Below are 27808 nucleotides of genomic sequence, written 5' to 3'. Positions count from 1 at the left end.
GAGTTAAAACCATACTAACCTTCATTATCATGCTAATATTATATTGGAACATCAAAGTACTCTCCACTTAAACTTTTAAGAAAAATTCACAAGATAGGCTAAATTTTCTACCACTTAGAACAAATGATCTATCTGGAAAATTTTATTCAACTACCAGGCAATCATTTTTCATGTGAGACTTAACTTCTAACTGAAAAAATTAAAAACTGACTTGAACCCAAAATATTTAGTTGTATAAGCAGTAATTTCTGAGAAGTTCTCTCCTCTTTTCCCTTCTGCTATAAAAGTAACAAAAAGTGCAAAATAGTTGGAACGTGCACTTTATTAGGGAAGCCAAGCAGAAATGATAGTCTTCAAATATGAAAATAATTACGTTAAATGAGAAAAGTCATCCAAACCCATAAGAAGTTAAAATAGGTTTATATAAGAGTTATAACAAAAGGTATTATTTTAGTCCCCAGGAAAAATCTGTAATTCAATTAAAAAGGAATTAAACCAAAGCCAACATATCATATACTGTTTTACTAAGCTCACCACAATCACTTGGTTTGAATAACTATCCCAAGTTTAAAAAAATTTTAGGTAAGTTTTAAAATAAAAATCTACCTTTTCATGAAGATGGCATATAGAAAGCAAAGAAAGGAGCCCATGCCACTCCAAAGCCAAAGCCAAAAACAAAAGCTTGGAAGGCCAAGAAGGCAGTGCTAAAAAGCATCCATATCCACACACAAAAAAAGAAGATTGCATGTTACCCACTTTCTGGGTGGCCCAAGACACCCCGAAGGCAGCCCGTTTATCCTTGGAAGAGCGACAAGCTTAAGCACTATGTCATCATCAAGTTCCCCTTGAGCAGGGAGTTGGTCATGAAGAAGACAGAAGACAGCAATACACTTGGGTTCATTATGAATGTCAAAGCCAACAAGCACCAGATCAAACGGTCTATGAAGCAGCTCTACAACATTGACATGGCCAAGGTCAACACCCTGATCAGGGCTGATGGAGATAAGAAGGTATATGTTCAACTGGCTACTGACTATAATGCTTTGGATGTTGCCAACAAAACTGAGATCATCTAAACTGAGTCCAGCCGCTTAATACTAAATAAAAATTTTTTCACAATATTAAAAAACTACAAAACCAAAGTCCTTAAATGAGATCTCAGGTAAGTAAAAGAACTTTGCATATAATAGAATGTTCCAAAGCTGCCATATAAGAAGTCCACCAACCCTGTTATCACCATGCTTCCAGGAAAGAATCCACATGAGAGAGCTATGTGGCAGGAGGTATGAGAAACAGGTGTGGTGAAGAGGGATCCATATAGGGGGAGGGGTGGTGGCAGAAAAGGAGACGGGTGAAATGCAGGGAGAATTATCAAGTAAGTTACTATATTAAGGATAACTGCAGTCAGTTTTTCACTGTCAGAGAAGGGAGTTACATATGTGAAAAATTAGAAAACATGAATGAACTCTGTGGTATTAGAGTGGAACTGAAGATATCAGTAAGAACTAATTAATATCTTTTAATATAGAAATATAGATGTAGATCTATACACATACATACACATTCCCTAACTCTATTAAGTGAGCCTAGGAACAATGACATCTCAATAGCAGTGAGCACACCTAGTACCCAGATCTTGATTTCTAAATAGCATTCTCCGCGAACGGGAACCAGAGATCCAAGTATCTTCCCACAAGATATTACAAAAGGGAAAGAATGATTTTACAGTGGGGAAGTGTGATAGGCTGAATAATTGCCCCCTGTCAAGATGTCCACCACATCCTAAAACCCAGAACCAGTGAATATATTATCTTACACGGCAAAAGGCACTTCACAGATGTGACTAAATTAAAGATTTGAGATGGGAAGATTATCCTATATTATCTGGGTGGTCCCAATATAATCACAGGGGTCCATATAAGGAAGCAGGAGGGTCAAAGAGAAGATGATGTAACAATGCGAGCAGAGGTTGGAGCGATGTTCTTTGAAGATGGAAGGAGAGGCCACAAACCAAAGAATACAGGCTGTCTCCAGAAGCTGGAAAAGGCAAGGATTCTATTCTAAACCCTGCAGAAAGAACCTGCCCTGCCAACACAATCACTAGCCCAGTAAAACCGCCCTTGGAAGTCTGGCCTCCAAAACTATAAATTTGTGTAATATTAAGCCACTAAGGTTGTGGTTTGTTACAGCAATGATAGGAAACTAATACAAAAAATCTGGTGGACACCATCTTTCCAGGTGATCAGTGAACATCACCAGCAATGAGACAAAATGCAATCATATACCATCTAACAGAATGCAATGAGAAGAACACAGAATCAGTTTTGTGAAATTCTTCTCTAAGATACATAACCTGAATCTAATAATGAGAAAATACCAGACAACCAAAATTCAGGTCCATTCTACAAAATAATTGGCCTAAGATCTTTTTTTTTTTTTTTAAATTAATAGCTACTCTATTTATTTATTTATTTATTTATTTATTTATTTTTTAGCTGTGTTGGGTCTTCGTTTCGTGCGAGGGCTTTCTCTAGTTGCGGCAAGCGGGGGCCACTCTTCATCGTGGTGCGGGGGCCACTCTTCATCGCGGTGCGCGGGCCTCTCACTATCACGGCCCCTCCCGTAGCAGGGCACAGGCTCCAGACGCGCAGGCTCAGCAGTTGTGGCTCACGGGCCCAGTTGCTCCACGGCATGTGGGATCTTCCCAGACCAGGGCTCGAACCCGTGTCCCCTGCATTAGCAGGCAGATTCTCAACCACTGCGCCACCAGGGAAGCCCTGGCCTATGATCTTTAAAGTCAAGGAAAAACTAAAGAACTGTTCCAGACTGAAGGAGACTAAAGAAACATGTCAACTAAATGTGATGTGTGATTCTGAAATGGATCATCTGCTATAGAGGACATCATTGAGACAAGTGACAAAACTTGAATAGGTCTGAAAATGAAATGGTAGTAATGTTAATTTTCTGATTTTCACAGTTAAATTATGGACACTTTTGAAAACACCACTGGTGATTTTTTAATCTGGATCTCATTAAATTAAGCCTCCACAGTCTCCCATTTTAAGTATGAAACCAAGGAAACATGTTATAAGAACATGCTGAAGTCTCTTTATTAACCAGATGGCTTGATATATTCAAAGGAATGATATTCTCCCAATGTTTCTGTCCAAGAGAAAGTACACATGGTTTTCAGCCCCCAAAGTCTTGCACAATGTGTACATGCACCTTGTATGCCTCACTCTTCCAATCCAAAATTTATATCTTAACCTTTTAGTAGAATATTTAAATAATCAGTAAGTACTATGGGGTATAGTTTACACAGTAACACAGTGACATCCAGCACCACCCAATATTCATAGTACACATTCCAAAATTCTATACTAATGACCTCAAGTCAAAGTAACTATCAAAAGTAAAGTCCTTCCACAAGGAGGAATGGATTGGGAGTTTGGGACTAGCAGATGCAAACCATTATATATAGAAAAAACAACAAGGTCCTACTGTGTAGCACAGGGCACTATATGTAATATCCTGTAATAAACCATAATGGAAAAGAAGAAAAAAGTAAAGTACTTTGAGAGTTTTTTAAAGACACTTAGAATAAAAAGAAATTCATTTATCAACTTCTAGTTTATAGAATTACTAGTTTCATGGCTAGCAAAAATTACCTAAGTAATATCATTAACTTATAGTTTTTAAAGAAATTATTCACATTTATAGAAAAGGGAAATTACAAGGTCATAAAACAATTCTGTGATTTAACAAAAAATAGCAACATATGATGATTGCTCTCAGCAATCATGAAGTTTATATGTCCACGGGAGCAGTTCAGGCTTGGGGGCAGGTTATTATGGTTATGCTTCATAAGCTATACAGTGCCTTTGCTAAAACAGTCATATCCACCCGTCATGCAGAATGATCTGTCAGTCTGTAGTATAACTGAGTGAACCCTTAGCACCATATTCCTAGAACCTGAAGAGCTGAAAGAATGTTAGTCAGATCCGGTCTTCAAACCTGTGTGCCTGCTTACCACAAAAGAATTTTTAAAAATCATGTACCCTCTTGTAGAGTTCTAATTTGGCATCTAAAATTTTCATCGTAAGTTTGAAGAGTTGCAAAAGATGTTGTTTCTGACATAAGTTGATATTTTAAAATAAAATAGTTTCACTGCTTTTAAATGTACCAATGAAATCTAAAAATCATAATAGCAATTTCATATCCACCATCATCCATTTACAGAAATTTATGAACAAGCTCTTCATTCTACTTCCCCCACATAATTTTATCCTAATGTAATATATTTTTATCCTGGTAAGTCATTTCTTGTAATACTGACACATACTTCTTCAAATTAATTTGTTTTATTCCCTGTGACTATTTTTCCCAAATTTTTATATTGAAAATTTTCAAGCCTTCAGAAAAGGTGAAAGAATATTACAATGAACAATACCCTTCACCTAAATCCACCAACTATTAACATTCTGCAACTCTTGGCTTTATCTCTAGTTCCTTCTTTCCCTCCCTCTCCCCTTTTTTTAGAGTAAGTTGCAGACATCAAGACACTTCACCTCCAAATGCTTTGGCATGCGTGACCAAAGGACATCAGTAATTTTACCACAGTGAAGTTTAACACATCCATAAGGTTTTTTATGTGTTAAAATTTCTGCTGCTACTTTTATACGTATGTGTGTGTACGCACGTGTGTGTGTGTTATCAAGGCAACATAAATATTACAAATTGATAAATTACTAAAATAAGAGTAAAACATCCATTACGCTTTCACTTATAAGCAACTTGTAAATATCCCATATGTTCAAAGAGTTGAAATTCTAAACACTGACACTTAGTTTTAAAAATAAAAAGTACACTGTTGTCAATACGGCACAATGTTAGGTAAAATAGCTTTATCTTTTACTTTAAGTATATTTTTTCAAAACTTGGAAGTTGCAGATTATCTTCAGTTATTCAATTTATAGAAAAAACATGCTCCATAACCTAACTGACAAAGGCAGTCCTCACTGTCAAACCAATTAGGCAAATCAAACTTGGTCCAAAAAGAGTCTGACTTCATTTTTCAGTTCAAATAAATATATCAATATATATTTTGATATTTTGAGGATTATAAAAATCACTGAGAAATAAATTTTAGAATATACCTTGCAATATAGATTACTAAAATTAATAAAGCTAAGTGATATAGAGATAACATAATTTACTTAAAAGAAAAAAATGTACCACACTTCTTTCCAAAATTCAGTGACTCCTAAAAACTATTCCTAAATCCCTAAGGGGTCCAAGAAAATAGTACCAAGAATCAAAAGGTTATATTCAATATTCTAAAAAGTCTAGAAGACATTATACATCAGTTGTCTAGCTACCCAAAGTCTCTCTGCAGCTAGCTGAGAATATATCACCTCAATGTGATGACACTGGCTCACTCGTTGTTGGGACAATTTTGTTCTTTTACTTAAAAAAAACAGGAAAACACATTTCACTATAATAGTGCAGTTTGGTTCCCAGAATACTTCAAAATAGAAAAGGCATGAAAATGATAATTTGGAAATGAAAAACTGGGAATTCAGTGCTCCAGACCACCAAAACTATAGCTTACCTAGTCACCCTAATCTCAAAACAGACTAAGAGAAACTAAAGCTTCTGTTATGCTCTTAACCTGAATCTGAATAGTTAGCCATAGTGTGTCATTCTCAAGGCCAGGTCAGAACTGTTTGGATTTGGGATAGATAAGACACTTGACTACACACTACTCACCATCACTACCACCCAGTGCACACAATCACAGATTACCTAAATTGGAAGGATTTCAGAAACTTGGGTTCAGTTGCCACCTACCCCCTATGCATACCCTGGCAACAGAGAAGGAAACCCAGAAAGCAACTGAAAATGTTTGGATCAGAGTGGAACCACCCCACCACCACCAAAGTTCATAATCCTCAGGAATGCCTAAGGATTATATAAGTGCAACATAAGTGCAAACCAATACAAACCAAGTGGTTCAAACAGATTCAGCTGGTGCTTGACTGGACAGCAGCATACAACTATACCATATGCTTACCCACCTCAATTTTATTTTCCCTTTAGAGTACTGAAATGAGTACTATAGAGCACGGTTTTTCAGCCTCAGCACTATGGACATTTTGGACTAGGTAACAGTTGTGGGGAGCTGCCTTGTGTATCAGAGTATGTTTGGCAGCTTTATGGTCTCTACCCACTAGATGCCAAGAGCACCTCCCCGCTGGAGACAATATTAAACACACACACACCAAAACACATGGCTATAGAGGGGTCATGGAAAGCAGCTGAATGATATGGCCTGAAGATCAGGGACACAGGGAGAAGAAAGGAAAGGTTGGGAGAATAAACAGAGGTGATAAGGCAACAATTCTCTTTTTCCATTCCCCTACAAGTATCCTTCAGGCAAAGAGAATCACTATATATTTGAGTACTTATGAACACCTTGAGGGAGGGGGAGGTTGGGGAGCTTCATTATTTTAAAAGAAGAAAAAAGCCAGACAACAAAAAAAAGCTGGAGGAAGAAAGCCCACAACAATCTCAATTAATAGTAGTTTAGCACACTCAGAGGTCATCTGAAGGCAAAAATATTTAGATATTCCATAATTATCCCTGGGGGTATATCTCACAATTACAAGTGTTAAGCTGTCATTGTAAGCAACCTTTGTAAAGACCACTTGAAAAATTTAGCAAGTGGCTACATTATGGAGATTAAAAATATATACTTACAGGATGACCAAACACGTAATGTTATATAATGCTGCACTTGTGGCTTGGAATAAAATTTCCAGTGATGGTATCATATTCAGAGCCCAAAAGTGCTGTATCACAAACGCAGATGAAACATATACATTCTGAAAAATTGTTAAATGACTCATAAAATAGCTCTGGTGATCACAAAGACACTGAGGTTGAATACATGAGAAGTTTGAAAATAATTGTTTCCTGAAATGTAAGGGGATAAAACTGTATTTTTAAGTACTATATTTTATAGTATATGATTTTTAAATATTTTAAGTAGATACAACTTCATCCTTAAAAGGATATATATCCAAGCTGGCCAAAAAACTTTTTTCACCTCATTAAGAAATAGGAGACCTTGTCAACTTCTCTGCTTAGAAACGTTCAATAGCTTCCAACTGCACCTAAAATAAAATCCAAGCTTCGTACCAGGCTTACAGACATTTTCAGCACCCCAGCTCCCTCTCTGACTTTATCCCAGATTCTTCTCCTCACCTGCCACACTCTTGCCACTTTGGTCTTCTTTGTTCCTGGAATATGTCCAACTCTTTCTTCCCTTGAAGACTTTGTACACAGTTTCCCCAGCCTGAAACAGGCTTTTCCACTCAATTCAGATCTTTGAATGGCTGGCTCCCTTTCGTCCCTCAGCTTGAAGAAACTTTCTCAGGAAGATTTTCTCTGAATATTCTACTTCTCTACACAGTATTTATCACTATCTGATTTTGTTTGTTTGTTTGTTTAGATGTCAATCGTCTCCCCCACACTAAGATGTAAGCTTCAAGAGAGCAGGGATCCTGTCTATATTGTTCACTCCCATATTCCATTGCCTAACATAATGCCTGGCAAATAGTAGGTGCTTAATAAATATTTGTTGAATGTTTTAATTACCTCATTTAGACCTCCCAACCACCCTGGGGGTACGTATGTATGTATGGATGATTATACTTCAAAACAAAACAAAAAAACCTGAGGCTCAGTGAGGTTAAGTAACTTGCCCAAAGTTACAGACGGTACCAAAGGAATTGCAAATAACCACTAAAGAATACAGATGAGACTTGTGCCCAGGTTTAAATTCATAGGTCTGTGCACATAATCACTTTAACTGTCTTTCCTAATCAGAGAATAGTTAGATTGCCTTGACAATTCTCAAAAGCAGCTAAAATATATTATATCCCTATTCTCATTAACTTAACCAGACTGGACTATATCTCCGAAGCAGAAAATGTAATATGAAGAAATTCAAGTCAAAATATTTAAGAACAAGGAGTAGCTAAAAACAACTGATTAGGTGACACCTCTAAACTTCTGAAACAGAAGTTTACAGACCAGGGATTCCCTGGCGGTCCAGTGGTTAGGACTCGGTGCTTTCACTGCCATGGCCCGGGTTCAATCCCTGGTGGAGGAACTAAGATCCCGCAAGCCGTGCGGCGTGGCCCAAAACAAACAAACAAACAAACAAACGAAAAAAACAATTAAAATTTATTTTAAAAAAAGTACTACAAATAAAACTGCCACAAGGACTTCAGTATTAAAGAGTGTGGGACAAGGCAATGTAGTACATAAATTTGAGGGGGAGGGGATGGCAAACCAGTTCTCTTTTGTTTGTTTTAGCTCAATTTGCTATAGAAGTGTCAAGATCCAAAAGAAAAGCAAACCATCCTTCATATCTGTAGGACACAGGGGTTTTTGTGAGCCATTTGTCTCTAAGCCAGAAGATAATACTAAGGAAAGAAGGGGAGTCTCAACCGCAGGAACGATTCATTTCAAGCTACATTTCTTTTTTTTTTTTTTTTTAACAGATTTTATTTATTTATTTATTTATTTATTTATTTATTTATTTTGGCTGCATCGGGTCTTAGTTGCAGCATGCAGGATCTTCATTGCAGCATGCAGGATCTTTTGCTTCGGCACATGGGCTTCTCTCTAGTTGTGGCGTGCAGGTTTTCTCTTCTCTAGTTGTGGCACAGGCTCCACAGCTCGTGGGCTATATAGTTTGCAGCACGCAGGCTCTCTAGTTGAGGTGCACGAGCTCAGTAGTTGTGGCGCGCAGGCTTAGTTGCCCCGCAGCATGTGGGATCTTAGTTCCCCGACCAGGGATCGCAAACCCGCGTCCCCTGCATTGCAGGGGAGATTCTTTACCACTGGACCACCAAGGAAGTCCCTCAAGTTACATTTCTTAAACTGAACTAGAGATGCAAGATAGTGGAGAATTCTAAACGAATTATAGTGTGCTGCAAGTGGGTCTCTGAGAAGGATGCTATGTCTCCTTAGCATACTCTCAAACATGACCCAAGATCCTACTAAAGGGTCCTCTCTACCCTGCCATCTCATCAGCCGACAACACAGCTACTGTTAGCTACCTTACTCTTCATCCAATCCTCTACCATTACCACTCTATTTTTCTTTTCACCTTTATCCCAAGTGATAATCCATAGCCCAAGTCAAAGGTTAATTATTTCTAAGACAAAACAAGAGAAAAAGAAATAGAGAAACTCAAATACTGTTACAGTAAAGAAATACTAGCTTTTAAAAAAAAATGGCAATTTAAAACACAACGATGGGGCTTCCCTGGTGGGGCAATGGTTAAGAATCCGCCTGCCAATACAGGGGACAGGGGTTCGAGCCCTGGTCGGGGAAGATCCCACATGCCGCGGAGCAACTAAGCTCGTGAGCCACAACTACTGAGCCTGTGCTCTAGAACCCACGAGCCACAACTACTGAAGCCTGTGCACCTACAGCCTGTGCTCTGCAACAAGAGAAGCCACTGCAATGAGAAGCCCGCACACTGCAACGAAGAGTGGCCCCCGCTCACCGCAGCTAGAGAAAGCCCGCACGCAGCAATGAAGACCCGACGCAGCCAAAAATAAAAAATAAAATAAATTAATTTTAAAAAACCCAAAAAACACAAGGATGTATGTCCCACTGGGACCTTAAACACTACATACCCCAAAGTAAAAACAATTCACTGAGCTGAAAGGGCCTGCAGACATAAGAGGTACAGAGAATGTCTTCCTCCTTCTATGGCTATGATTGGCTCATTCCATCATAGCCAATCTAGCCAGAGATTCTTTGAATAAGCTTTCAGACATTAATACAAATTCATACAGTAAACTCAGCATATACATAAGAGCAGAAGGAAGAAAATATTCACCATTCTGACACCCAGATAATAATCAATAATAATATTTTAATGTGTTTCCTTTGTAGTCCTCTTTCGGAGAACATCTGGGAAGGAGGAAGGAAGAAAGGAAAGTTGGCAAGGTTGAGGGTACATACTCAGGAAAGACTTCTCTAAGAACAAGGAAATTCCAGCAACTAATTTCTAGGGGCAATGTGCTTCCCTCAATCAGAGGGCTGCGGGGCTGCCTCAATCAAGGCCCTCAAGGACACTTCTGCAGTAATGATGACATCTACTACTTCTCCCCAGTGCAGCAGATGCCCAAGAGATAGTTTCTCAGACAGAAGAACAAGCAGGACATACAAATGCTAATTTAAGGGCAGCACTCTATAATGTACCAGCGTACAAACTGACAGACACAAACACATAAAGCTAAAGTTTGTGTTAAAATCACATTACCTGTAATTTTTAATTTTTTAATTTCTAAATATCTCCCATGTTTAGAAACTCAATGTAAACATCATTTAATGACTACTGATAACCAAATGAATTGACACCATAATATACCTACCATCCTATAATTCGACATACAAATTGTTTCTGATTTTTTGATATTACGGGCATTTAAATAGGGTGTTCTGAGACTCAATTTCCAACGTGGGGGTGGGGAGGGTCCCCACACCTTCGACGAGTAATTCTTGGAATACCAGCTAGGTGTCCGAAAATTCAACTCAGTTCTGACACTATCTACCCAGAGTTAGCATCAGACTCCACAGGTTGAGGGCTCGGTCCCACAAGACTGCACACCCATGCCCCCCTACTTTAGATGCCAGTCGCAAGCCCAGGTTATAGACTGGGGGGGTTCCAATCACCTCCTCCTTTGGTTTGATTAATTTGCTAAAGTGGCTCACAGAACTCAGAGAAACATTTCACTTACTATATCACCGGTTTACTATAAAAGGATACAACTGAGGAAAAGCCAAATGGAACAGATGCATAGAGCAAGGTTTGGGGAAAGGGCGAGGAGCTTCCATGCCCTCTCTGGGTGCACCTCTCTCCCAAAATCTCCATGTGTTCACCAACCCAGAAGCCTCTCCGAACCCTATCCTTTTGGGGTTTTATAGAGGCTTCATATAGGCACGGTTGATTAAATAACTGGCCACTGGCATCTGAGCTCAATCCCTAGCCCCTCTACCATCCCTGGAGATCAGGGGTAGGACTGAAAGTTCCAACCCCCTAATCACATGGTTGGTTCTCCTGGTGACCAGCAGAGTCCCTTTTCAGTGCTTCCAAAAGTCACCTCATTCACATAACAAAAGATACCTGTATCACTCTTAACACTTAGGAAATTCCAAGGATTTTGGAAGTTGTGAGCAGGAACTGTGGACAAAGGCCAAATATATACAAGAAGCATATATCTGGTCATTCAGATGACCAAAATATATTTTTATAAGTCACAATAATATCACAGTAGCTTTCTTTGGTCCTACAAGTATTTAGAACTATATCCTTAGAACACTGTCCCAGAAGTGGAATTACTAAATTTAAAATTTTTAACATCTTTATAGCTCTCTTCTAAAAAAGGAAGTAGGACTATACATTCTTTTCAGCAGCTGGCATGAATGGCACCACCATTCTTCAGCAGCCAGTATTAAATCCAATTTTTACTAATCTGTACTCGAACTCTTGGAGGCAGACACTGTTGTCATATACATAATCAGCCCTGCCCTTTCCAGTTGCCAAGAATACAGCAAGCACTACATAAATATTTGTATAGAATGTAGAGAACAGCTTTATTAAATAAATATTGGTGGGTACCTACTATGTGCCTGGATGTTTCTGGACACTGAGGATACAGCAGAAAACAAAACAAAAACCCCGCTCTCACACACCATATATTCTAGCGGAGGAGAAAGCAATAAACAAATTAAGTAAACTATATAGTATATTAGAAGATGATAAGTGTTATGAAGAGAAATAAAACAGAAAAAGGGAAGAGCTTCTTTGAAGGTAGAAAAATACTTAACAATTTTAAATAAGGTGCTCAAAGAAGGCAACACTGAGAAGATGGTGTTTGAGCAAGGACATAATGGAGATGGGGGAGGTCATAATGTGGCTATCTAGAGAAAAAGCATTCCAGGCATAGGGAGCAGCAACTATAAAGGTTCAAAAGAAGAAGTGTGCCTCATGTGCCCTAAGAACAGCAGAGCGGCTAGTATGACTGGAATGGAAGAAACAAGAGAGAAAGTATAAGAAATGAAGTCAAAAAGCTCATGAAGGACTTCACAGCCACTCTAATGACTTTAGCTTCTACTGTGATTGAGATGGGAGAGGCTTAAAGGGTTCTGAGCACAAGAGTGACAGGGCCAGCTTCAGTTCTAAAAGGATCACTCTGCTACTATTTTGAGAAAAGACTGCAAGGAGTAAGGGTAGAAACAATGCGACTAGTTAGAAGGCTAATGATAATCCAGGCAATAAAACAGGACGGTGGTGGTGGTGGTGGTGGAGCAAAAAGAAATGGTCAGACTAGATATAATAATTTGAAGGTAGAGCCAACAGGACACACTAAAAGTCTGGAAGTGGCATATGAGACAAAGACATGAACCAAGAATAACTCTAAGGCTTCTTCCCAGAACAGCTGAAGAAACAGATGTGATTAACTGAGATGGAGAAGACTATGGGTCAAGAAGGTTGGGGAGAGGGGAGACAGAAATCACATCAGTATTTTGCATATTAAGATGTCTATTAGATATGCAAAAGGAAATGTGGACCTGGAACTTACATATACAGAAGTCTGGAGTTCAGGGAAAGAGTTCTAGACTGGAAATATAAGTTTTTATGAGTCACACAGCTGATATTTAAAGCCATGAGACCAGATGAGATCACCAAAGGAATAAGTGTGGATGGAAAAGAAGTCAAGGACTCAGCCTTGAGGTATTCTAAAATTAAGAGGTCCTCACTGGTAAACTATGCTCAATAAATTATCCCACAAAAATAGAGACTACCCACGTGTCTAGAGCCAACTGATTTTTGAAAAGGCTATTGTTCATTCAATGAAAAATGAACAGTCTCTTCAACAAATACCATTTGGACAACTGGATTCCACCCCTAGGAATATACCCCAAAGAACTGAAAATAAGAACTCAGACATCTGAATGCCAATGTTCACTGCAGCATTATTCACAAAAGACAAAGAACAGAAACAACCCATGTGTTCATCAACAGATGAGTGAATAAAAATGTGGTATATCTGTACAACGGAATATTATTCAGCCATAAAAAGAATGAAGTTCTGATACATGCTACAACATGGATGAATGTAGAAAACATTATGCTAAATGAAATAAGCTAAACACAAAAGGACAAATATTGTATGATTCCACTTATATGAAATATCTAGAATAGGCAAATTTACAGAGACAAAAAGTAGCTTGGGGTTTACCAGGGGCTGAAGGAAAGAGAGAACGAGAAGTTATTGCTCAATAGGTACACAGTTTTATTTGGGATGACGAAAAATTTTGGAAAGATGATGGTTGCATAACATTGTGAATGTAATTAATGCTAATGAACTGTACATTTAAAATGGTTAAAACTACAAATTTTATGTTTTATATACATACTACCACAATAAAAATTTTAAAAGAAAAGTAATATATCAAGTAATATCTCAAGTATGTCCCTTACCTTCCTATTGCTACCACCATTGTTTGGGCCCATATTATTTCTTGTCTGCTTCTCAATCTCTATACTGTCTCATCCTATGAGATGTTATTACATTAACTTGCATATAGCACAGTTGCAAAAGTGTTCTAAAATGTTCAAAATGACACACTGTCAACCAAATCACATATACACTCTTCAGCTGAACATATAAGGTTTTCTATATGACTTAATCAAGTTTTCTGGCCTTTTCTCACACTTTTTCACTCTGGGAACTCTGCTGCAACTGGTTTGATCTGTACTTTAAACATGTTTCATGCTTTCCAGCCTCTACACTTTTGCTCATGTGATTTCTTCTTTGCACCTCCTCCCTCCATTCCACCCATTAAATCTTTCTTATCCTTTAACAGTCCAGTCAAAATCAACTTACTCTGAAGAGCCTTTCCTCATCTCTAGATGCCCACTACCACCCCCAACTAGATGCAAATACTTTATCCAACTAACTTCCATAGCACTTGTTTTAACTTCTCTTACACTTTCTTTGTTGCGTTTTGGATATAATAATTTGTGTATCTGTCTAATCCTAATTCTCCCACCCCATCCAGATTATAAACGCTATCAAAAGACTATATTTACACTGCATTCATCTTTGTACCGTCTGCTGCTCCTAGTACAGGCAAACAGTGAATGCTCAATCAATAACTACTAGATTTAACTAAACAGGCAAAAATCTAAAGTGAAAAACATCTGGAATCTACACAAGAAATTTCCTTCATCCATACTGACAAATATAATTCCAAAATGTAAGGAACACCTTATGTTACCAAACCCAAGTTTGGGTTTGCTCACCTGCCACAGCAAAGCCAATTTACTGACGCTGGGGTGTGGTGAAGGAAAGTACAGCATTTACTGCAGGTGCCAAGCAAGGAGTAGGGTAGCTCATGCTCAAAAGACCCAAACTCCCCGACTGTTTTCAGGCAAGGGTTTTTAAAGGCAGCATCTGGGGGTGAGGGCTGCAGGATACATGGCTTTCTTCTGATTGGCTGGTGGTGAGGTAACAAGGTGGTGTCTCAGGAATGTCAATCATCAACCTTCCAAAGTCACCACAGGGTTGGGGTGGGGCGGGGGGGGGGGGGGGGGGGGGGGTAGGTCTTAGTTCCTGAAGAACAACTCCAAGAGATCCTTCAGATAGTTCTGTATATCCCTTGAGGAGGAACTAGGACTCTGTTTTATCCCTGAACTATTGTCATTACTTTTCTTGTTTAACTGCTTTTCCTTTGTTTCTGCATTCCCTCACTTCCCTACTTAGTAACTACCTATGCCTACTCTTTGGAACTCAAGGAAGGCCTAGGAGACTAAAGTCTTTTTCTACAAACAAGAAATGGGGGACACGGAGGGGCTTTTGTACCTGGCAGGGTCCTGCTTGGTTTCAATCCCCCTTTCCTTTGATACTCCTCAATCTTGAGGGGAACAGTTACGGGACAAGAAAGGGAATAACGTTTTGAATAGAGAGGTTAATCATAAACTCGGCAGAGGAACTCGGGGTTTAGGGGGACTTGGTTTCACTTATTAAGAGAATGAACAATAACGCCTTTCAACAAACAATGTGACGGTGAGATGGTGTAACAACATTTGTCATCAACAGAGTCTGGTAATGGGACTTTTTTTAAAAGGAAGTCTGAGTACAATATGGATATATTTGTTATGACCTGTAAAGTATAAGTAAGGGAGTGAACATCTGAAAATTTTATTTTATATGAAAGTAAGCCTATCTTTGTCTTTCAGGTTCTCCAAGATCAAGCAAGAATGCAAGATGACCTTTAAAAACAATTTTATAAATGCATTTACTAATCCAATGTCTGTCACCGCATTTATAAAACCTAAATGTTGTACTATAATTCATACTGCCAAGTTTCCTCTATGACGTGAGACTTAAATGTGTACATGCTCACGTCTGATACCTTTTCTGTCCAGACAGAACACAGAGGGAATGACTACTTTAAAATGACTCAAACTTCTCAGATCTCTAATACCCCTTCAAAATCTAAAATCTTAGGAAGACTGTATGTTCTAACTGCAATAAGAACATTCAAAAAATATACTCCTTTGAACACAAAACTGATAACTAGCCAGTTTTTTCTGTTAAAAAATCCACTCAACAACAGATTGAGATAACTCTACTGTAATTAGAAATTATCTAGATAAATCAATAGATAAAGCCAACATTTCATTTTAAATAAAAATGTTCATCCCCATCCTTTTCCCTGCACCCAACCCTAAAACTGATAAAAGTTAGTATGTTATTATTGGACGAGTCACCAAACAGCTTTTAAGAGGAAGAGAAACAAAACAGAAATGAGTGAAAATTCAAAATCTGCACTCCACTCTCTCTTTCCCTCCACGGTACATATATTCCACAAACAGCCCATGCTATCTTACAATTCTCTTTCTAACCTGCTCATTCCCCTATATGCTGACATCTCAAAGGACTAATAAGCCTCTGAAATGGACTCCTTCTCCATCTAGTTTCTACCCGCCCAGACACCACCACCTCCCACCAAACCATTCTCCACTAAACGCTCCACAAAAGCAAAACTGACCATGTAAATTACCCTACTTAAAAACCTCCATTATTTATCCAATAACTTATAGGATAAAGTATAAAATGGTTGATTTGCTCCTAAGTGCCAATCACATTAAATCTTTTTTTTTTTTTAAAGTTTTTTCCTTTGTGATGAGAACTCTTTATTTATTTATTTATTTATTTATGGCTGTGTTGGGTCTTCGTTTCTGTGCGAGGGCTTTCTCTAGTTGTGGCAAGCGGGGGCCACTCTTCATCGCGGTGCGCGGGCCTCTCACTATCGCAGGCTCCCCTGTTGCGGAGCACAGGCTGCAGACGCGCAGGCTCAGTAATTGTGGCTCACGGGCCCAGCCGCTCCGCGGCATGTGGGATCTTCCCAGACCAGGGCTCGAACCCGTGTCCCCTACATTGACAGGCAGCTTCTCAACCACTGCGCCACCAGGGAAGCCCCACATTAAATCTTTACCACTTACTGAACATCTCCACGCTTTTGCATATGCTTTCCCCTACATCTGGAACGCACTTCTCCCATTTACCTTTTAAGACCTATCTCAAATCAACTCCTCTACATTAAACACCCAAATCCCGGGCTTCCCTGGTGGCGCAGTGGTTGAGAATCCGCCTGCTAATGCAGGGGACACGGGTTCGAGCCCTGGTCTGGGAAGATCCCACATGCCGCGGAGCAACTAGGCCCGTGAGCCACAACTACTGAGCCTGCGCATCTGGAGCCTGTGCTCCGCAACAAGAGAGGCCGCGACAGTGAGAGGCCCGCGCACCGCGATGAAGAGTGGCCCCCGCTTGCCACAACTAGAGAAAGCCCTCGCACAGAAACGAAGACCCAACACAGCCAAAAATAAATAATAAATAAAAGATTAAAAAAAAAACAAAAAAAAAACACCCAAATCCCCAAACAGAATTATTCTCTCCTTCCTCTGTGCTCCCACAGCACTTTCCACTTATCATTTTAATACTTATTATAATGTGTTATAGTAATTACAGGAGAGAGTATAAGGTAGTGGCTAACAAGAGAAGCTTTGGCATAAGATGGATTTGGGTCCAACACTCAATCTTCCACCTAGTAGCAATACAGCTTTAGACAAGTTGGTTACCTCCTCTAGGGCTCAATTTTCTCATTAATAAAATTGGGATAACACTTGAGTCTAGTTTAAAGTGCTATAGTGAGTGCACTCAGCACTACCCATCTCTGAGGCTAGTCAACATTCAATGAACAGCAGCAAAGCTGAGGTGAGGATCACAATTATCTGTCTAAGACTGGAGGAGGATGTGGGGTCTCCCCCCCACAAGAAAAGGGACTATGTCTAAAGTCATCCCAAGGGGATGCACACACCAAAATGTTTAATCACTTCTGGGTGATTTGGGTGATGGAATTACAAGCAGTTTTTGTTCTGTTCCTTTGATCTTTTCTGCATTTAGTATATGCAACTTACTAAGAAAAAAGCTATAAGCCCTTAAATACCTGATCCATCGGCCTTCCCTCGTGGAGCAGTGGTTGAGAATCCGCCTGCCAATGCAAGGGACACAGGTTCAATCCCTGGTCCAGGAAAATCCCACATACCACGGAGCAACTAAGACCTGTGAGCCACAGCTACCAAGCCTGTGCTCTAGAGCCCGCGAGCCACAACTACTGAGCCTGCGTGCTGCAACTACTGAAGCTCGTGTGCCTAGAGCCTGTGCTCCACAACAAGAGAGGCCACCACAGTGAGAAGCCCACGCACTGCAACGAAGAGTAGCCCCCGCTCGCCACAACTAGAGAAAGCCCACGTGCAGCAACGAAGACCCAACGCTGCCAAAAATAAAAAAATAAATATAAAAAAAAAAACCTGATCCATCACCTAGGAGCAGCATCTAGCACAAAGTATTATGCTCTATAAATACTTGCAAAATGAAGAAATTTCTACAGTACATTTAGTTTTACAAGCAAGCATGTTTATATGCATTTATTTCTTTGCTTCTCATAACCACTTCTTGGGTAGGTAGGGCAGGTTATTATTATCACCCCTAGAAAATGAGGATGAGAGTTCAGAAACAACTAAACAGGGACTAGGCTGGAACTTAAAACCAAAACTTCTAACTTCAAATACAGCGTTTTTTACTTCACTACTAAGCACTAAAAGTGAACTCCTACTCACATTCCCAAGTCAGAGAGCTAAATCACTTGTACACTATTTGAGAGGGAGCAAGCAAAGAAGAATAAAGGAATGTAACTTTTTAAAAAAAGTTTCATTAATCCTTTCAAACAATGGGGGAAAAAATCTGAGTACATAAGTGTACCAAATCAAATTGTTCCAGAAAGTCTAAGTAACCAGCAAAAACAACAGGAGCTAAGAGCCCCCATATGTGCCAGACACTGTTCTAAACATTTTACATATATCTATTTTATTAATTTAATTCTATAAAACAGATAACTACTGTCTCTAGTTCACAAATGAGTAAACTAAAACATAGAAATTAAATCACCTGCCTAAGATAACACAGTAATTGGCAGATCCAGGTTTCAAAACTAGGCAGTTTTGAAAAAGTAAGATCAAGGAGTCAAAAAAAAAAACCTCCAAAATCTGGGAAAAGCAGTGATGTATTTTATCTCAATCAAAGGATCTATAATCCTTAACCTATGGAAAGAATAAAAGCCCTCTCTGGATTATTTGAATTTCTAATAATTAGAAACAGTTATTTTCTCTTGTTCAAATATCATTATAAACCTATTAAAGTTGCTTTAACAAAAATATTCTACTTTCAACTACAAGAACTTTACAGCCCTATTCTACAGTAAGTACTTATTAGCTTTGTAAAATAAAAAAGCTAAGACATTAGAGGTTTTTTTGTTTTCAGGAAAGTGCACATATCAAAAGAAATACACCACCTCCCAAAATGACAACTCCAACAAAAGACCACTACCTACCTTAGCAACACTACTCAAACCTAGTTACAATTTACAATCACATAGGGACTTTTTAAAAAACCAATACATAGCACCCACTCCAGACCAATTAAATCACAATATCTGGTGATGGGTCTAAGTTTTTAAAAGGTCCCCCAAGTGATTCTAATGAGTAGTCAGGTTTAAGAACCACTATTCTAAGGAAATCCAAACCCTCCATATTACTACTTCACACAGAGCTTTTGCCCATAAAGGTCTGAAAAAGTATTCAGTCATCTTATTCAGCCAATTTGCAAACAACCAAGAGAGTAAGATAAATAGGACCCTTCAACTACTAAAAGGGGTATTAATTATAAGGGCACTTAGCCCAACAGATTAGACAAAAATCAAGGCAAAAGGATTCCAATGATAATGTTTTGGATAACAGAGTAACTTCAATTAACACGTCAAATATGCCAATGACCAAGCTATTTCTATTTGTCAAACCTTATATTTTCCAATCTGAAATGGTGCCATGCTTTCTGATGGACTCAAGAGCCCAACAATTCCAAAAGAGCAACACTGAAACAACTGTCAACCTTGAAACTGAAAGCCCCCAAATGTGTCATCTTTTAAAAAAGCTAAACAAAGATTAAACTCAACTTTAATGTTGTACAATTGCTGAGTAAATCTTTTTATGCTTTCATATAGAAGATACCCCTGAAAAGTCAATATTGCCATAAGAACTCTGAAATTCAAAATTACATGCCTAGATGTTTGCAGGAAAATAATTTGGTGACTTGGACTGATAGAAGGCTACTTATAATCTTTATTCAACTCACTTAAAAAATTAGTCATATTTTGCTGTTGGGATATTAATTTGTTTGATTATTGGTGCTGTTTTAGACCCTTAAAGGCTTGTTAGGGTAGGTACTATCTTTCAAAAATTTGAAAAACTCTGTAGCATACCTGTCCTCAAGCGTTTTGAATAAAGCATGTGGATCTGTAGTAGTAATTTTGAATAACACAACAGGATATTTTAATATTTGATTTTTGAAGCTTATTTAGTTTTCCTGTGAAACTGTAAGTAGTTAAAAGCACTGAATCAGTCTTAAAGCATAACAAGTTCCGATGTGATTCCATACTTCACTGGTAACAATGTCCCCAAAGTACAGTATACCACCTGGACAACCTAGACTCCCACCACACCCAACTTGAGAGAATCTATTTATTCAAGTTAGCATAGCTCTTGTGAAACAGAAAGCCTTCCCTAAATGTTCTTACTCAAAAGCTACTTGTTACTGTTAACGCTACCACAAACAACCTACTAAGGCCTTGCAGTTCTATCAGTTATAAGAATATCACCTGCCATATATCCTAGTAGAGTGCAACAAACGGAATCCAAAACCCAAACATAAAATGCCTTGCAAAGAATCTAAATAATTCTGTGTTCTAACCCGATGTTGTTTAATGTGAAGATTGAGAACTAAAAGCAAACGGACCAGCTACCTCACAACTGGACTACCTAGAAGACTTAATCCTTCCTTCATACTTGCACTTTTTCCGCCATAAACAACAGGAAACTCCAAAGAAACGGAAATAGAGAAAAGCCTAATTTTTCCTAAGGGTAATAACGGCATCGCTTCCAACACACCCCCCTCCCCCAGTGTGAGTGAACAAATGAAAAAGCAACGGGGGAAAGGCACGGGGGGAGGGGCGGTTGGCGAGCTCAGCTGGAGTCCTATACCTGCCACCCAGCTCAGACGGTACCCGAAACATCTGTAACGACCGCTGCAACAGGGAAACTGGGCTGTGGGGGGAAGAAGACCGTGGCCTGGGGGCTCAGAGTGGAGCCTGCACGCTCGGCTTCCTCCTTGGCCAACTCTTCTCTCACCTCCCAATTCCCATCCTCCCTATCCCACCCTGCTCCCTCCGTAAAGAAAAATACCCAATAACACAGGAGGCAGAGAAGACAAAGAGGCAAAACGATGCCGCAAGCAGCGTCCAGAACAATGGGGGACAGGGTGCAAAGCGAAACTCCCGAGGAGGACAATGAAGGGGGTGGAGAGGAACCCGGAGAAGCACAGAGGGAAACACCGCCGAGCCCGGGCCCCGCCGGCCGCGGACGCCTGGACTCGAGGCCCGGCCGCGCGTGCGGTATCACCCCGGGCGCGCCGGGCTGGGCCGGAGAGGGTGGGAGCGGCGCGGCCCGGAGGGGCCGGCGGAGCCTGCGCGTGTCCACCGGCTGCTGCCGGCGGGACTCACCGGCATTCTGATCTCGGGGCCAGAGGTAGTATGTGGCCGGGATCACGATGAGCCCCACGAAGGAGGTGAGGAAGTAGAAGAAGGTGTTCCCGCTGTCATCGTACTGGAACTGCTGCCCCGCCATGGCACCCCCTCCTCCGCCTCCCTCTTCTCACCACCGCCGCCACGACCCCGCTCTGCTTTCGGACTCCCAGCGCCCCGGCCGCGTGTGGCGTAGCTCCTACGCCGCCGCCTCTCCTCCCCGCCCCCACGCTACTCTCACGGACACGCCGCCGCCACCGCCGCTGCGGTCCCAGCTCTCGCGAGAAGAGATAGCTCCCTCCCCGAGCGGCTTTTTCCTCCTCCGCCCCTCGCCTCTCCCCAACCAGCTCGCTGAGAGAGACGTGGCGCGCAGCCGAAGAACTCTGCGAGCTCCCGCCCTTAGCCCTGCCCGCTTAGCCTCAGCTCCGCCCCTCAAGCTCTGGTAGACCCTCCCTGAAGGCCCCTCCCCTACCCCTAAAGTACCTCCCCCTCCCTCCTCAGTTTCCTTTCCCCGGGTCGAGCTCCGGGTCCTGAGGGTCGGTTTACAGGGTCCCAGCCGAGGCTTCCGGGCCGAGCAGTGGGCGCGGGTGGTTCACCTGACTACGACCGCGGTCGCACGCATTCGAAGCAGAGGTGAGGCTTCCTTGCCTCCCCTGTCTCCCATCGCTACCCACCCTGTCCTGCACTCTCACTTTTCAATTTCCCTGGTTGATAAGAATGTTTCCTTAAGTTCCGGATCCGCTCCTCCAGTTTGGAAACACTGGTCCGTCAGAATAGGGCGCGGGAGCAGGGCGGTGGGGAGGGATGGTGAGGGGTTTGGTTGTAGGGGTCTTTTGGCAAAGCAACGTTTGCTATTAAGAGACTGCGATCTACATTGCGCCCATTTTGCAGATGGAGATTCCCCAAGCCGGTAGAGATGGTGACCTACCTATCCGAGAGCTAATAATATTTATAGCATTTTCTTCGACACAGGCAGTAGGCAAAGACCTTCATTGCTTTAAATCATTCAATGGTCGGCGAACCCCTTGGAATGAATCAAAGCATGCCCGCTCTCCAGATGAGGAAATGGAGGCTGAGAGAGATTGCCTAAAGTGAAGCACAGTAAGGAAACGTCTGGGGATTCAAACCCAGATGACGCTGACGCCACAAAGCCAGTGCCCTGACCACCGCCTCGTCGCCGACCCTCGCATTTCCCTGAGAGCGGCCGGCCCTCGCGTGCGGAGTGGGGGCAGGAATCCGCACTGCGAGGAGAGACGGCTGGGGGAGCAGTCGCTCTCCGCGGCCTCTGCCCTCGCCGGCTGTGAGATCCCAGAGGCTGGTGTCAGCTAAGCTGGGAGCCAAGGGGGCTGGCGCCCTGATCCGTGAATGACCCCCACGGTCCCGCGGCAGCCCCGGCTGGAGCCTATCGCAGCATCTCCCCCTCCCCTCAGGGGACCAAAAGGAAAGGCCCACCCGAGTCACCTCACAGAGTCGTTGTGAAGATTAAAGGGAGTTATAGTGAAAACTGGAAAACCAATGCAACAAACAGATATTACATTGTATTTTTAAAAACTCATTTTAAGGCTATATAGTCTATTTACTAGGTTCCTTTCAATATGCCTTCCACTGTTGGAAGCGAAATCTGGTCACATGTCATCTTTTATTTCATGTCGTCAAAAATAGTATTTATCATAATCAGTGACGACTTCCTTCATAATAGATTATATTCACATGTATTCTCTCTTCCCTCTCAAATGTCGTAACTACCCATTTTGAAAGAAAATTTCAGAACATCATTTTCTCTGCATTCCCCTCCTCACTTTTTTCTGTGTGAAGTTTTCAAAGACTGTATTAGAGGGGAAGAAATTAAACAGAGAGGTGAGGGGGAGAGGATTGGACAATTAGGTCAGCACAGCACTGTGATCACCCAAGGCTGATATGCCCAAAACAACTTGCTTTGCTTCAGAAACAAGCCTGTCATAAAATTGGCTCAACTGCAGTGGGCAGGATCCTGAAGTTCCTTTTGTTTATGTTGAATTTGTTATTAAGTCTTGTTTTAATAATGCTGAACTGGTTGTTTTTTATTACTCTGATTATACATTTTACTCTGCATTTGGATAAAGATAATACATCAGTTTTATAACCTTGCGTCAATATAAATTATTCATGATAAATATTCCCCTTCTGACTTTTTTTCTGCAGGAGTAATCTTTTCACTGCAGTTTGGGGTCATGCATATGAGTGCTTTGTACAGAACTGAACCATGAAACCAAATTTTGAACAAATCACATTTATTTGCTAAACTCCAGACCTATCTAAAACATGAATTTTTTAACCAAATTAAAAGATTAAAGATTTGAAAATGTATAAACACAGTCTATCTTAGAACTTAATGTTATTCATCATAGATAAACTCAGATCACCCAAATATTCCCCAAAGCGAATCTGAATCATACCTTTAATTAATCACAATTTTTTCTGACTGATTTTTTTAAATTGCTTTTTGAACAGTTGTTTCTTTTAAGATATCATTTCAATGAAACATTTAATAGTACTGAGTGAATATGGTAGAACCAGAGCTACAAACACATTTTGTTTAGTCAAATAGGACATGTTAAAAGGCATTTTTGTATTTTCTCTATATGTGTCTATAAATGAGTATTTTAACCAATTTCATTTTAATTGCTAGGTAGATATTTCCTCTCAAGTGTAGAAAACCTGCCTATTTTTTGGTTCCCCCTGATAATTTGCTTTTTCCTTAGAGTGAATCTTTCCTTCCTTGCAAGTCATGCTTGTAACTACTGGTGTTGACTTAACATTTATACATACCAAAATACATTTGTGTAGCTATAGTCAACATGATTTAATTTTCTGCTTAATGTAGTTAGCCTCAAAGAGACTGGAAAGAACCAAATTACTAAGTAGGTACATGCAATTATTTCCAGTCTTTTCCCCCTCTCTCTACCCTACAATAACCTTCACTGTCAAAGCCTAGCAAATCATCTTTAATGTTATGCCTCTTATTACTTTGTTTCAGTGCCAGGATTTTCTCCATTAAGAGCTAAATCTCTTCTGATACAAAATGAACAATTCTTTTTATTTGATCTTACAGAGACGAAAAGTTATGCCCATCATAATGACAACAGTAACATCAACAAAGTAACCTTTGTACAACATTTATTATTTACAAAAAACTTCCTCAGCATTATTCCAGTTGAAATTTTAAAGCATGACCCACATGTTGGAACTTTGACTAGGTAAAAGGTACTAACCCATCGCAATCCTTTCATTCCCTAGCTTCCTAAGGCCCTTATGACCCAATGAAACCCCAATCTTACACTTGGAGAGAATGTGAAGGGAGGTATGGGTTAGAAAGACATTGGAACTGGATTATGCTCCACTCTGAAAGCATGAAAACAATGTTAAAAGAGGAATTGAGGGCTGTGGTTTTCTTTAGTGTTGGGAGCAGGTTTGCATTTTGGCTCCTCTCTTTTCATGAGTATGTTGGACTTGTCAATATCGTTCTTGTTCTATACCTACTTTTGTGATTACAAAGCTGAGAATTATTGTACTAAAACCAGTTGTCAACGATGTATCAACAAACTTAGGTTATTCCTTTATGAATTAATTTTATGCATTACCAACATATCTAAACTGCTTAAAGAAAAAATGATTGACATTTCACAGTGAGCCATAAAATAGCACTTAATGAAATTTCCCGCCCAGATTGAAATATAATTTGGAAGAGTGGCCATAAATAAACAGGACAGATCACTATGGGCAATTTCAAGTTTGTATATTTGCGTAAGGAGAAAAATAAAATCTCAATAGAGATTAGAACTTAAGGGAAAACATAAATCATCTTGTTGAAAAACAAATATTTGTGGATCCTGAAGTTTATAAAATTGGGGAGCCTTAATTAATAAAAAATATAAAATTATTATAAAATTATGTACAAAAGTTCATATTCACTGTGAACTCTGGTGATAATGATGTGTCAAGGTAGGTTCATCATTTGTAACAAATGTACCACTCTACTGGGGGATGTTGAAAATGGAGGAGGCTCTGGGGGCCAGGAGAGGGAGAGAGTAGGAAATATATGAGAAATCTCTGTACCTTCCACTCTGTTTTGCTGTGAACCTAAATCTGCTCTAAAAGAAGTCTACTAAAAAATAGCTAATATTTATAATAATTATAATTGCTATAGGTTTGTGTTCTACAAACGAAAGAATTCTGATAAATTCTATTTTTGCATGATTTACATCAGGATGCTTTTTAATATGGTAACATTTACAATTGTATAAACTGCATATTGAATATATTTCTACTGAGAGAGATTTTTCCTTTTTGACAAGGCTCAATGACAACCAAATTCTCTGCTTACAATTTTAACATCTCATGAGTGGAAGAATTTTCCACAGAGTAGTTTCTGACTCTGTACATTTCAAACAATATTTCTCCTCTATTACCTACATACTTCAGGTACCAGGCCTAGTGGAATATATTCATATCATGAATCAAGATGTATCACTCTTTCATGTTGCAATGCTTGGTGAGTTTGCCCCAGGGGTAGAGGTGGAAGAAGTATTCCTGGAAGTGCTAACAACTATACACAGAAGTAACTGTAAACTACATAAAAATATCACCCTAACTCCAAAATGAGTGTACCCCCTTACTTTCAAATATACAGATTATTATGAGGAAGAAAATCAGTCATTCAACACTTAACATTCATTGAAATCACATACACTATTAGCGACGGTGGGGAGCACAGGAATGTTTAAGACAGGGTCTCTGACCTCTGGAAACTTGCCTATAGTCTAATGAGAAGGACATACTTTTTTCAATAAGTAACAAAAACCAGAGGAAGGAATTGATAAATGCTGTAAGGAATATACAAATAAAATTATTTCCAAGTTCATAGGAAATAGTCCTTTCTTTTGGCAGAGAGAATCAGAAGGCTTCAAGGACGAGGTGGCAATTGAGCTAGGCCTTCAAATAGAAATTGAAGGAAAAAATCCAGGTGGAATCAGCTCAGAGAACATTTGAAGAATAGCATGAAGTCCAGTCTGGTTGTAAATGGCAATCACAGAAGTGGGAAAATACTTTTAAGTCCAGCTTCCAGGTTACAGGCAGCATGTTAGAAATATTGCCATTTAATGAGCTTTGTTAAAGGAGTCCGTAAGTGGGAGACATTGCAGTCTCCTTTAGATACCTTAAAAAAAGAGAGAGAGAAAAAAAGAAATGGTTTTAACTAGCATGGTTTAAGTAAAGGCCTGCAGAAAACAAGAGGGTGAACTAGGTCATGATTTCTACTATTTTCTTCTTTCTCCTTTACCGAGCATATAGTTTCCATTCTTTGATATCAATCAAATCTTAAGATCTAATACAATAGTTATGTCCCCAAAAAGATTTCTTTGACATACCTTACCTCACTCTGCTGGCTCCTATATTTCACATCCTGTTCACTCTCTACTTCCAATCCTGCGTTCCCACCTCTGTCCTGCCTCACATCTGTTCTCTACACAGCAACCAGGGATCCTTTTCTTCTTTCAACTTTCTATTTTGAAATAATTATAGATTCACAAGAAGTTGCAAAACCAGTAGAGACAAGACCCATTTACCCTTCACTGCTGGCCTGCAGAGGGCTGAGTGGTTATGGTCACTGTGGGGTCCTCAGCTCTCATGGCTCAGTCAGATTAGCACGGACTCAGAGTAGCCATCCTAGAGCTGACTGATAGCCAGTGAGGAGGTTTCAGCATCAGCAAGCATTTCCAGTTCACCAAAAGTTTGGTGTGTGCCCTCCCTGCCAATGTTAACTAATCAGATCAAGGAAGGGAAACTTTGACTTACAGGCTGACTAGATTCAACCCTCATTTTAATCTCTGATTCATTGGACAGGTTGGCTAGAGACCATAAATATGAAATACATGAATAAACTTGCCTTCCAGGTTCAGTAGTTGCCTTGCTTTATGGGTAGTGAGACAATGGCCAGACCAATCTGACAATAGAACTCTAACCCACAACCCTTACAGCAAGCAATCCAGGGAGCCAAAACACAACCTCTTCAGCAGCTGGCCCAGAGTGTCAGGACTAGCTTCCCAATTTTTTGCCCCCATTTGCTAATTAGGATCAACCAGCCAAATATGCTGCCTTAATCAGTCATGCAGGATACCCAACTCCTAGTCAGCCTGTCTCCAGCTTCTCCATCAAAGCACACTGAAGCCTTCCCTTTTTTCACCGTAAAGCTTCCCCACTCCCCTGCCTGGCTTTGAGTCTCTGCCAAACCCAAGCAATGGTGGCAGAATCTCTTGCTATAGCAAGGTCTGAATAAATAGCCTCTGTTTGTTCTCATTTGGAAGATCTTCACTTATTTCTACATTATGTAAATACTAAATGAATTGCTTTTAACAGTTGTTAGGTATACATAGTATTACACACATAGTAGTAGTCTAACATAGACGTCTTCATGGTTTGCCAAGTGCCTACCTCTACTCCCACTAAAACCTAGACACTGAGGAAAAAACAACCAACC

At 40.1% G+C, this 27808-nt stretch overlaps 1 protein-coding gene and 1 pseudogene across 1 annotated transcript in view; one reads left to right on the top strand and one right to left on the bottom strand.

Moving 5' to 3' along the window:
* SEC63 (SEC63 homolog, protein translocation regulator) overlaps positions 1-21498 on the bottom strand; it is a 71196-nt gene extending 49698 nt beyond the window's left edge. The window contains exon 1 of the mRNA XM_068551338.1: positions 21274-21498. Coding sequence (XP_068407439.1) covers positions 21274-21397 — 124 coding nt within the window. The 5' untranslated portion in view covers positions 21398-21498. The remainder of the gene's footprint in view (positions 1-21273) is intronic.
* Positions 30-1076, top strand: LOC137769698 (large ribosomal subunit protein uL23 pseudogene; annotated as a pseudogene).
* Positions 21499-27808: the final 6310 nt, after the last annotated feature.

This window comes from Eschrichtius robustus, chromosome 9 (genome assembly GCF_028021215.1).
Source record: "Eschrichtius robustus isolate mEscRob2 chromosome 9, mEscRob2.pri, whole genome shotgun sequence".
Lineage (NCBI taxonomy): Eukaryota > Metazoa > Chordata > Mammalia > Artiodactyla > Eschrichtiidae > Eschrichtius > Eschrichtius robustus.
The sequence above is the reverse complement of the archived record's forward strand: the minus strand, read 5'-3'. Positions and strand labels throughout refer to the sequence as shown.